Raw genomic sequence first — 12,704 nt, forward strand, 5'->3', positions numbered from 1 at the left:
ACGGGGCGGAGCCATGAGTTAGCCTGGTGGGGCGGTGTGGAGCCGCCTCTCAGGCCTGGCGTCGGCCCACCTCATCGACGGGGGACGGAAGTCTCAGCCCGCCTCTGTCTCCCCCGGGAACCCGGACCGAGCGCCGAGCCTTGCCCCACGGGGCGGCCAGGCCCGGGCGTGCTCCGGCACCGGCGGCACCATGAAGCGTATGGGGACTCTGCGCCAGCTTTCGGATCTCAGCCACTTTAGCGGCGCGGCCCGGCTCCGGGAGTTGCTGGCCGCGGACCCAGCCGTAAAAGTCCGCTGCAGCCCAGACGGCCGCCACCTGCTGCTCCTCCGATCCCCGGGGGCGCCGTGCCCACAGCTGCTGGTGGCGGTGCGTGGCTCCGACGCGGAGCTGGAGCGTGCCTGGCCCGCTGGCCACCCCTCACCGCTAGACGCCTTCTTCCTGCCGTGGCCGGCGCGACCGGCGCTGGTCCTGGTGTGGGAGAGTGGCCTAGCCGAGGTGTGGGGCGCCGGGGTGGGGCCTGGCTGGCGGCTGCTGAGGAGTACCGAGCTGTGTCCAGCCGGTGGAGCCTGTGTGGTGGCCGTGGCGGTGCTCCGAGGCCGCCTGGTGTGGTGCGAGGAGCGTCAGGCTGGCGCGGAGGGCCAGCTGGGACCGCCTGCTGCTTTCAGCCATTGCGTGTGCTTCCGAACCCTGGAGCCCAACGGAGAGGGCGGCACCAACCTGGGCCGCACACATGTCTTGCTGCACCACTGCCCCTCTTTTGGGCTGCTGGCCTCCCGCAAGGACCTCTTCCTGGTGCCCACTGCCACCACCTGGCCTGGTGTGGGTCATATTCTGCTCACTTGGAGCCCAGGCAAGGGCAAGGTGATGGTGGTTGCCCCATGTCTTGGCCTCTCCCACTGTAAGAGCCTGAATCCCGTACGAGGGGACACATGGGACTTCCGGACACTGCTCCGAGGCCTTCCTGGGCTGCTGTCCCCCATGAAGCCATTGACTGTACATACCTGGGCCCCAACTCCCCAGGGCCTGCTATTGCTTGACTTCAGGGGCACTGTGAGCCTGGTGCAGACCCATGGTGGTACCCGGACTGTAGGCACGCTGCAGGAGGCACCTGTAGGCCTGGCAGGGTCTGCAGCACTGGGAACATTTCATGGTACTCTGGCCTGTGTGCTGGGCTCCACGTTGGAACTGCTGGACATGGGCAGCGGGCAGCTGCTGGAGAGAAAGGTCCTAAGTACAGACCGAGTACATTTACTGGCACCCCCAGCCCCTGGCATGGAGGATGAGGAAGAGTTGGAGACCCGAGGGGGTCTTCGTTTGCTTTCAGCCTTGGGTTTGTTTCGAGTAGGCTGGGAAGCCCCACAGGGCCTTGAAGTGCCTTCAGCTGAAGACCTGGTGTTTGAGGAGGCCTGCGAGTACTACCAGCGGCGGAGCCTACGGGGTGCCCAGCTTACCCCAGAGGAACTGAAACACAACAGCACATTCCGGGCACCTCAGGCCCTGGCCTCCATTCTCCAGGGACATGTGTCCCCATCTACACTAGTGACCACACTGAGGGCTGAGCTTCGAGATTACCGGGCCTTAGATCAGCTCAAAGCCCACCTGGTGGCTGGGGATGATGAGGAGGCTGGCTGGACTGAGCTGGCAGAGCACGAAGTGGCACGTTTGCTGAGGACCGAGTTGATGGGAGACCAGCTGGTCCAGCTCAACACTGTTTTCCAAGCCCTTCCTACAGCAGCCTGGGGTGCAGTCCTCAGGGCCCTGCAGCTGCAGCCAGATGGGAATGGCAGGCTGAGGTCCCATGCCCCCCCTGATGTGTGGAAGAAGGTACTGGGGGGTACTTCAGCTGGAAAGGAACCCCCCAATGGGATACTGCCCCTCTTTGAACTCCTGTGCCAGTGCCTCTGCCGGCTGGAGCCTCGATGGCTGCCACCCTTTGTGGAGTTGGCACAGCAGCAGGGTGGGCCGGGCTGGGGAGCAGGGGGCCCAGGGTTGCCCCTGTATCGCCGAGCCCTGGCAGTACTGGGTGAGGAGGAGACCAGGTCTGAGGCCCTGGAGCTGGAGCTGCTCTTGGGCAGTGGGCGGCCCAAAGCTGTGCTCCAAGCTGTGGGCCAGCTGGTGCAAAAGGAGCAGTGGCAGCGGGCCCTGGAGGCAGGCCTGGCCCTTGGCCCCTCCAGCCCCCTGCTTCGAAGCGAGATCTTCAAACTGCTGTTGGCCGAATTTGCCCGGCACCGCCGACTTGATGCTTATCTCCCCCACCTTCGCCGCCTATGCCCACCAGACCTAACTCCAGCAGAGCTCCTGCTTCTAATACGGACACACCTCCCAGATGAGTTGGAGCCCCCCACCCCATTCCCTAAGCCTGGGACAGAGCCCCCTCTCACTGTGGGGTTGCTCAGAGCCCTGCTGGAGCAGACTGGGGCTCAAGGACGGCCCTTGGGCCCGGTTCTAAGCCTCTATGAGGACATCCTATGCGACCCGGGCACTCCACCCCCCACCCCACCTCGGGGACCCATGACTACCCTCCAGACATCAGACCACCCAGTCTTGGAGGCCTGGGCACCATCTGGACAGGGCCTCTGTGTGACTGACACAGGCTAAAAATTATTTCTAGGACACAGCAGTCGGGAAGGTGCCTAGGAGTTGGCGGGGACCAGGGTGGGAGTTCTGCGTGCAATAATACTCTTCTCTTCTGGAACAATTAAAAAATATATACATAATATATATATGTATTAAATATTGTCTAAGCGTCTAAGACCCTTGGAATTTCCTAAGTGATAGGAGTCTTTTGTTATTCATAAGGAGCCTTTTTAGATCACACCTGCACATATGCTAATGAGGTAATTTAGGGTGGGGACACCCAGCCTAAGGATGGGACTGGTCACCTGAAAGACCCAAGTGATGAGAGGGTTGGCACTTTTAGCCCCATCCCCAACATCCTGGGAGGGGAGTGGGGCTAGAGATTGAAATCCATAAAAATCCTGAATGAGGGGGCGCCTGGGTGGCTCAGTCGGTTGGGCGTCCGACTTCAGCTCAGGTCACGATCTCACGGTCCGTGAGCTCGAGCCCCGCGTCGGGCTCTGGGCTGATGATGGCCCAGAGCCTGGAGCCTGCTTCCGATTCTGTGTCTCCCTCTCTCTCTGACCCTCCCCCGTTCATGCTCTGTCTCTCTCTGTCTCAAAAATAAATAAACGTTTAAAAAAAAAAAAAATCCTGAATGAGGAAATTTGGTAAAGCACATTAAAGTGCTGGGAGGGTGACTTACTCAGAGAGGGCTTGGGAGCTGCACACACACATACTCCCACCCTGTACTTTGCCCTATGCATCTCTTCCATCTGGCTATTCCTAAGTTATATCCTTTGCGTTTTGGGGGGTTTTATTCTTTTTTTTTTTTATGTTTATTTATTTTTGAGAGGCAGAGACAGACCATGAGTGGGGGAGGGGCAGAGACAAAGGGAGACACAGAATCCAAAGCAGGCTCCAGGCTCTGAGCTGTTAGCACAGAGCCGGACACGGGGCTTGAACCCACGAAACGTGAGATCGTGACCTGAGCCAAAGTCAGATGCTTAACCAACTCAGCCATCCAGGCACCCCTGAGTTGTATCCTTTGTAATAAACTAGTAAACGTAATTAAAGTATTGCCCTGAATTCTGTGAGCCATTCTAGCAAATTGTCAAACCAATTTATAGCATGGAAAGTACCAGTGACTTGCAACTGGCATTTGAAGTGGGGGCAGTCTTATGGGACTAAGCCCTTAATCTGTGGGTTCTGTGCTAACTCCAGGTAGTTAGTGTCAGAATTGAATTGACATGTAGGACACCCAATTGGAGTCCACAGAGAATTTGTTGTTGGTGTTGGAAAACACTCTAGAAATATACACACGGTTTGTATGTTTTTGAATAGCTGAGGGCTGTGGGTAATGGAGGGAGTGGTTGAATTTGAATTTGTTGGCTAAACTGGTCACTTCCATTAATGGAAGTAATTAACATTTATGAGTACTTAATATATGCCAGGCACTCTATTGGTCTTTAAAAAGTCCCTCATTTGGGGCATCTGGGTGGCTCAGTCAGTTGAGCATCTGACTCTTGATTTTAGTCCAGCTCATAGTCTCACAATTCCTGATATCAAGCCCCAGGTCAGGCTCTGCACTGACAGCATGAAGCCTGCTTGGGATTCTCTCTCCTCTCTCTGCCCCTCCCCTGCTCACTTTCTTTCTCCCTCTTTCACTCTCTCTCTCAACATAAATAAACATTTTAAAAGTCCCTCATTTAATGCTTCTAATAACCTCATCAGAAAAGTACTAATAGTAACCCCATTTTACAAGTGAAGAAATAAAGGTTTAGAAAGATTACTTGACCAAGGTCAGTCAACTAGAAAGTAGCAACTCTAAGACTTGAATCACCTCACCATACAATCCAGTAGCTGCTACCTGCTTGGGCTTGAATGCACTTCTCATTTTTGGCTCAATGCTAGCTCTCTCACCTGTTGTGAGGACGGGGATCTGCAGAACTGTGCCCTTTCTTTCCCCAAGATTTCTGAAACCAAGTAGGAACTGTGATGGGCTCTGGGCCCATGCCTGTCTCCCCCAGGATTCCTGGAGCAGCCCCTGGTTGGGAGGAAGATTTGCCACAGACAGCAGAATTACCTGCAGAGCCCTTTGGCCTAGTAACAAGAGGCATTGAAGTGGGGTTGCTTGGAGGTCCCCACATTGCTGCTGACTCCCTAAGCAGAGAAACAAGAGCATCTCCAGCACAGATATCTGTTATCTGGATTTAGTCAGTAAGACCACCTCCCTAGAGGTCTTTGCCCCAATCCCACTTGAACCCAAGTGACCCCTCAGCCTGGTTCTGGGCTTAGGGTAGGCCCCTGGGTGCTGGGTGCTTACTCACCATCATTCCTGGGCCCCCAGCCATCCCTTGTCCAAGGCTTGGGACCAAGGTAAGGACTGCCATCAGCTTTGTCCTCAGCTGAGACCTACAGCTTAGATTCTGCTCTTAGGCTCATATGGGATTAAGGACGGTTCCCCAGTCTCTCTGGGAAGGGGTCAGCCCCTCAGGCTTATCCAGGGCTACTGATACTCTTCAGCTTCATGGAAGTCCTGAGGTGACGCATCTGCATGGCCAAGTCCTGAGATGGCTCCTCAGCCTCATTAAAGCCTAGGAATAATACCTTTGCCTCATCCAAGGACTTGGATGGCCTTTGTCCTAACCCTCAAGCAAGGTTGTCTACCAACATCAGGACTCAAGCTACTGGCCCTTAAGCCACTGCTCTTCCCAGAGGCCCAGAACTGGGGACTGGTCATCCTTGGCCTCTACTTCAGCCCCTTCCTGCTTGGGAGGGGCCCCTCCTCCTCTTCTACGTTTTGAAGCTGGACCCATTCTGGATCCCCAGAGAGAAGCTGGAAATGGACAAAAGCGGGAATCTGTTTTGTATTCACAATCCTGCTGACTCATGGTTGTTTCTTCTCAGCTTAAGATTTGGCTTGGGTATCCATGCTCAGAGGAGAAGGAATTATACTTAGTAGGCCCCTGGGGGTATGGACAGAAAAAGGGGACCAGATTTTTCATTGGAGTTGTATGACTCAAGGAAGTTCCTCAGGGCCACCCACAAGAAGAGCCTTCAGGTAGGGAACTACCCAGCCTGGAAACTCCTAGGGGAAAAGTAGGCTTAGATGGAAAATTTCACCTGCTCTTACAGACTGGGCACTTATTTGCTGTTGTCTTTGTTTATGCCCTACCTCCAGTGTAGGAGGGGTAAGTGATCCCAAACCATGTGTCAGGACTTTGGAGAATAGCTTAGGGATGTAGATATCATCGTGTGGGTTCTGGTGGAGTGTGTGAGAAGGTCATCAGAGAGACAGCCCAGTGTGGTCTTCCTGAGTAAGAGGACTCTGAATAGGTACATGGAGATCCCAAGTCTGAGGTCTTTGGTGGGTAGGGAGTGTTCTAGGGCCAGAGATAGAGAAGATCCCTGAACAGGATGTTGGGACCTGGGGAAATGGGAGATCTAAGAGTGAAGTCTTTGATCTTGGGCATCTAGGTAAAGAGGGTAGTTCTAGGGCTAAAGGTTTTGAGCAGTGGACAAGGTCCCAGGTCCATAGCCCCTAGAAGGAGGAGGCAGGAGGGCCTGAGGTCCCTGGGTAGGTGAGGGATAGGACCCTAAACCAAGGGTAGGAGCATTTCCACAGGGATGCCTCACCTTTGGAGATCTCTGACATTCACTTGGCAGTAGCCCTTAGAAAGATTGAAGGTGAAGGTAAAGGTAGGCAAGACCAGAATGCAGTCTGGGCAAAGGAAAGAAAGCAAAGCCTCAGGCTCCTCTATCTGTTTATGTATGGGGACCAATCCCTTGTTCATCTCCCTACTGCCTACCCATATTCCCAGCCCCAGCCCCATACCTCCCCTCCCTCACCAGGGGATCCACTGTTTGAACACAGACTACAGGTTCTATGCCACCAATGACGGACCACAGGACTAGAGCGACCGTTGTCTTCTCCAGCCAACAAAAGCCAGAGACCAGAGCCCCACACCTCCTTCTCCATGTGACCTGTAGGAAATTGGACCTCATGTCTAGGGTGAGCCAGTGTCCAAACCACTCCAGCTTTCCTCCCATATACTAGTCTAGCCCTAGGCCTGGTCCTGGCCACCTGTCACTGAGACTGTTAACAGTGGGTTCCAGGGGCACTTGGGTGGCTCACTTGGTTAGGCGTCCAACTCTTGGTTTCAGCTTAGGTCACAATCTTACTATTGGTGAGTTCGAGCCCTGAGTTGTTGGGCTCTGCACTGACAGCGTGGAGCTTGCTTGGGATTCTACCTTTCCCTCTCTCTCCACCTCTCTCTCTCTCAAAATAAATAAATAAACTTAAAATTAAAAAAAAAAAAAAACAAAAAACAAAAAACAGTGGGTTTCAAGGTGGTGTCCCTGTCTCCTCAAATCTAACCTTGCTTGTCCAGAGTACTATAACAAGCAAATCTAATCAAGCTCAATATTCAATGTAAAGGCCAAACACATCTCTTTCTTCACAACTGGCCCTGCCTCTCCTTCCAGCCTTCTCTCCAGTCATTTCCTCCTCCCACTCTCTGAAGAATATATTATGCTTTGAAATATTTGTAGTTCCTTGAACTCACCAAATTCCCCTTCACTCTGTCTCGTGCTTACCAAGTTTTTCACTCTCTTCTCTGCCTCGCCTAAACCCTTTAACATATGCTTCGAATGTCACCCCATCTCCTAAGACTTCTCTACTTACCCCTGATAGATTTAGTTGCACCTTCTCCTGTTCCCCCACAGTTCTTGGCACACACTTCTAAAACAGCATTTATCAAACTATCTTGTGATTTCCTAGTTATTTGTTTGTCTCCCTGATTAGTATATAAGTTCCTAGAAGGCCAAGACCATGGTTATTTGTATTTTTGTATCCTCAGCATGCATCACAGTACCAGGGGCATAGTAACTTTGATTATAGATGCAGGAACTGACTGGTCCCTATGGCCTAGGGTGAGAAGGGATTAGTTTATAGCCTTTAGGGATTCTCTGACTTTCTTCCCTTCTTCTCATAGGCCAGACTCACTGTTTGGTTGACCCAGACCTGAAATTGATGGAAATAGGTCAGCTGGATCTGAAGGAAGAATAAGACTACCTGGGGCAATAGGGCCGTGTGGGGTGGGGGTGGGGGGAGTCACTGAACCAGGCCTATCTTGGGAGTTGGGGTGAAGGTGGAAGGAATGGACGTCACTGTATTACCCAGGGCCCCCTGATCCCTAAACCAAGAAAGGAAGGTAGTGGGAAAGCCTGGGTCAGTGAGGTTTTCAGGGAGGGATGGGTGACAGGGACTAGTGGGGGTTGTAGGGTAAGGTAAAAAAAAAAAAAAAAAAAAACAACTGAGGATTAATTCCCACATTGAACATGGCCATCAGGGAACTTGTCCTTAGGAAATGTGCAGATGTACCAGAATTTGGTTCACAATTCTCTGCGTGGTCAGGGAAAGAGAGGGAGTCAGAGAATGAGCAGCTCTGGACCCCCAGGTCCATAGGGAGCCCCCCCACCTCCCATCCCCCGCCCCTCAAGCTGGAATGCCTGGCAGCTTTACTGCTCTGGAAGAAAGGGAAGAAAAGTCCTGAGTGGCCCCCTTATGCCTCTAGTCAAGTGTCTTCTTAGGCACAGGCTCCCCCTGGTGGTTACTCTTATCATCGCCATCTCCTCCTCATTACCTTCAAACATGCACACGCTTGCCCATTTATTGACTAAGGACTAAGAAAGCCTCTGGAGGTGGTAAATTAAGAAGGAGAAGGACGCGGGGCGCCTGGGTGGCGCAGTCGGTTAAGCGTCCGACTTCAGCCAGGTCACGATCTCGCGGTCCGTGAGTTCGAGCCCCGCATCACGCTCTGGGCTGATGGCTCGGAGCCTGGAGCCTGTTTCCGATTCTGTGTCTCCCTCTCTCTCTGCCCCTCCCCCGTTCATGCTCTGTCTCTCTCTGTCCCAAAAATAAATAAATGTTGAAAAAAAATTTAAAAAAAAAAAAAAAAAAAAAAAGAAGGAGAAGGACGAGAAGATCAGGGTAGAATTCAGGGAGCAAAATCATGGAAAGAGAAAGGACTACCTTGGACTTGTAATAGGATAGTATCATTCAGAAGAGGTCCTGAGTTGCCAGAATGCTTCCTCTCTAGGATTGGAACACTGCCAGCCTGACCTGGATAATTTAGTCCAATTGGGGAGGAAGTTGAAGACACAGCAGAGTTTCCTGGGAAAGCACAGTAAGGTTATATTTTATATGAATTTGAAATATAGGAATAAGATGTCAGGCCTTATTCAGAACCAATAGTTTTACTTTATGCACAAAATGTGAAATGGAGGTGAATCTCCCCAAATAAAAATTTTTTCAAGAATCACAATTTCATAGCTAACAGATGGTGTGAATTGCATACTGTGCTTATTTACATCGTTACCCCCATGGGTCCCCATTTCTGTCAGTAACCAAAATTCAGGTGGGGAAGGTGGCTGAATCAGGCCGTGAGATCATGGCTGAGTGGCCAGAGTCACTCACCAGTTGTAGGTAGAAGTCTTGGAACAGCTTTTCCTCTAATTGCCAGAGGGAAGGCCTGGGTCTGGCTCTGAAGTCTCTGCTTTGGAGCAAGAACAAAGATAAGGAGAGACAGCCAGAGAGATGAGCAAGAGGGTGGGACTGGAGGATGGGATTGGACCAGGAGACAGACAGATGTGAATGGGGAAAGAGGCCTGGGAGAGGCAGGGAAATGCACTTACTCTGGGGAGCAGAGGAAGCTCTCAGTGTGAATGGTGTGAGGATTGAGGAAGGGGCAGTTAGGGGCGTCTCTTGGAGCCTCTTGCCAGAATTATAACCAAAGTGTAGAGCCAGCAAGACAGCTGGTCTAGGTCTGATCTCTGAGTTTTCCATTATCTGGTAAATAAAGGAAAAAGGGAGGAACTGGGATGAGCCAGGGAAGGGGAATGAGAGGGTGACCTTCTCCAATGAGGATGGCCCACCTCATCCTGCCCCCCCCCCCCCCCCCCCCAGCTGAAGGTTCTGGAGGAGCAGACTGCCCAGGTCTTTCATAAGTCTCAGGTCTTCAGGCTTCAGCAACCTGATTCCAAAGTGACATGAAGTGATCCTAAAGTCTCTATTATCTTTGGTTTGTAGTGAGGAAAAATGGGGAGAAGTGGACATTGCCTCCAGAAACAGCCCTATGCTGGCTCCAGGAGCAGCCTGGAGCCTTGAAATGAAAGGACAGGGTTTCCGCAGCAGAGGTGGACAGAGCCTTGATGCTGGGATTGGAAGGCTACAGTGGGGGAAAGGAATGAAAGGCTGAGAGGAGTTAGAGGGGCAGACAGGATCCAGAGCCAGGTCAGTGTGCTGGCCTTGGCCCAGGACACTGACCTGGATGTAACTGAAATCATTGTCCAAAGGGGACCATTGTCCAAATCAAGTGACCACTCATCACTACCTAGATTGGCTCACTGTTCTCATGACCCCTTTAGGGATAGTGGAGGGTTAGTGTGAGATACAAAATTTATGAGGAGCTTAGCAGAGGGAGAAAGGATACATCAGTGACCCACTTTCCCCATCTATTATACTGATCAGGCCCTAGAGAGTTCCCCAGCAAGTAGGTCTCCCATGTAAATGTTGGGAAAGGGAAGGACATAAGGTGGCCTTTACAGGGTATAAGGGAAGGGCTGCTTCAGAAGAGGAGATGGAATGGCTCCAAAGTAGAAAGTTTGGAAGTGTATGGCCAAAAGGGATCAAACTAGAGGACACTCAGCGTGGCAAACATGGGTTGGATTTCCTAGAATTTTGTGGTTTCTCCAATAAAAGTTTTTCCTTGCAGAATGCAGCACCTTCTCAGGTGACCCTAGATATTTCTGAGACCTTGAGGGGTTGTATGTTTTGTTTTAATGACAAGTTTAACTGAAGGTAGGAGTAGGCTCTTGATTCCATATTTGTTGTTCCTGTTAGTCTTGTCCATCATCCGCTTAATTATCAGCAGTCAGACCCTTAACTCAAACAGGGTTCCTGTGCTCGGCGTGAGCGAAAGCCAGGAAGAGAATCTGTGGTCAATCCATTTCTTCTCCTGTGAACAGTATTTTGGAAGCAGAGCTCAAGGGGTCATGTGGGTGGGGACAGCCAAGGAGCCATCAAGATAGCAAAAGGAGAGCAACTCTCAGTCCTAAGTCTGCTCTGTCCTTCCCAGCTCTGTCCCCCAGCTTCTATTCTCCATCACCACCCTGTCAAGCCCTGGCCACCCCTTTCCGTTCCTCACATATCTCACTCACATCACTCCTCAGTCTCTCAAAGTCATGGATTTTAAGCTTGTGTATACTGATGGTCAAACCCACTGATTCCACCAGCGCCCTGAAATTCTTCAAAATTGAATGCAGTAACTCCTCTGTATAATAAACTCTGTTGATGTCCCAATATCCTCCAGCTGGGTATTCACAAATGGGGTGGTGGTACAACAGTAGGATCTGGAGCCGGGGGTGGGGGCTGGGGGTAGCCCATTCCACATCTGCCACAATGTCTGTGCCTCCTTGTCCACTATTTCTGGGATGCCACAGAGAAACTGTGGGTACCCTAACGGTATTCCAAGTTTCTCTGATTCCAAATCCACATGACTAATTCTAGGAAAGGGGGAATTAGGAGTTGACCCTACTAGGACCTCCTCAGAATGAGATCCCTTGTGCTTAGTGGCTCTTTTAAAAATCTTTCCCTAAGGGGGCTGTTCCTGCATGAGACTGAGGAAACAGAAGTGAGAATAACAATTGGGAGATGCTCAGTTTCAGCCATCTCAGAGGTAAGGAGAAAACTGAGTGGTTGCCCTGGTCGATATCTTCAAGCCGACCTAAGAGGAGAGGAGACAGAGCCAGGCTGCTGGCCGCCCTTTCATTCTGTGGACCAGGGCTAGAGAAGTTCTCCAGGTTTCTGAAAGTTTCAAACCTTCCCCAGACTGGTAACTTGGTAGCATTGGGTCTCTTTCCCCACAGGATCACCCATACAACATTTAGAAGGAAGATGCCATGCAATTGTCTTTAGAGAGATGTTAACAGGGGAAGCAATGAGTGTGGTGCCCCACTCAGCGTCCGCTCTAGAGGCATGAGAAGCCTGGAGAATGGGTAGACAGTCGGCAGGCTGAGGCTCTTCCAGCCTGTAGGAGGGAAGAAAGTGGGCATGAAGGATGAACAAGCCTTGCATGGCTCCTGGTTCAGGAAGAGAATCCTGAGAGAGAGAGAGAGAGAGAGAGAGAGAGAGAGAGAGAGAGAGAGAGAGAGAGAGAATCTGAATTGTTAGGCCCTTGCAAGAAAAGAGAATACAGAGCTTAGAGAGCTAGCTTAGGATTCAAAAAAGGACCCTTCTGGGGGCTTCACCCTGATGGCTTCCCTAGCATAGTGAAACACCTCTCAGTGCCACTTTATGATCATATGGGGGTTCATTTTCAAAAAAGTGTTTAACAATGATATTAGTTCATTAACATCTGGGAGCTAGCAGAAGACAAACGGGAGTGGGCAAAACTGGAACCAGGCACCCTGCTTGCCTCACTAGCCTTTGAGGCTGAAACTCCTCTGCCCTCCCCGCTCCAAATCCTGACATGAACTGGACACAATGCCTTCATTCTGTTCTATAGAGAACAACGGTCTGGATTCCGCTGATGCTGACCCTTCCCTGCCCACCAGCATTTGTACACCTGTTTCAATTTAAAGGCTCTGTGGGGACCAGGCTGGGAATTAAAGGTCTTTACCATCATACAGGAGCTTCTTAAAGTAGAGACAGATTTCTCCTTTCAGAGAAATTAAATTGGAGGCACTTGCATTGTGTCGAACCCTGGTCCCCAAAAGATACATCTATTGAGAACCTCAGAATGTGATCTTATTTGGAATAAGTGTCCTTGCAGATGTAGTTAAGGTAAGGATCTCAAAAAGAGGTCATCCTAGGCCAGGATAGGCCCTAAATCCAAGAGGAAGTAGGCTCCTAAGACAGAAAAGGAGAAACCACAGAGATAGAGAAGGAGAAGCCTATGTGAAGACAAATGCGGAGATCAGAGTAATAGGTCTACAAGCCAAAGGACACCAAGGATTGTTCCCAGCCACCAGAAGCTAGGAAAGAGGCATGGGACAGATTCTCCCTTAGAGCCTCCAGAACAAACCAACCCTGTGGACACCTTGATTTTGAACTTCTGGCCTCTAGAACTGTGAGAGAATAAAT

The 12,704-nt window shown here is 51.3% G+C and overlaps 1 protein-coding gene across 1 annotated transcript; it reads left to right on the forward strand.

The window, feature by feature from the left end:
• On the forward strand, nt 1–2,735 carry HPS6 (HPS6 biogenesis of lysosomal organelles complex 2 subunit 3). Its single transcript, XM_086680699.1, has one exon. It carries the CDS (start codon nt 191–193, stop codon nt 2,597–2,599), a length of 2,409 nt encoding a protein of 802 aa, XP_086536825.1. The 5' UTR covers nt 1–190; the 3' UTR covers nt 2,600–2,735.
• Nucleotides 2,736–12,704: the final 9,969 nt, after the last annotated feature.

This window comes from Puma concolor, chromosome D2, assembly GCF_028749965.1.
Source record: "Puma concolor isolate L17-30 chromosome D2, mPumCon1.1.hap2, whole genome shotgun sequence".
In the NCBI taxonomy this organism is placed as follows: Eukaryota; Metazoa; Chordata; class Mammalia; order Carnivora; family Felidae; genus Puma; species Puma concolor.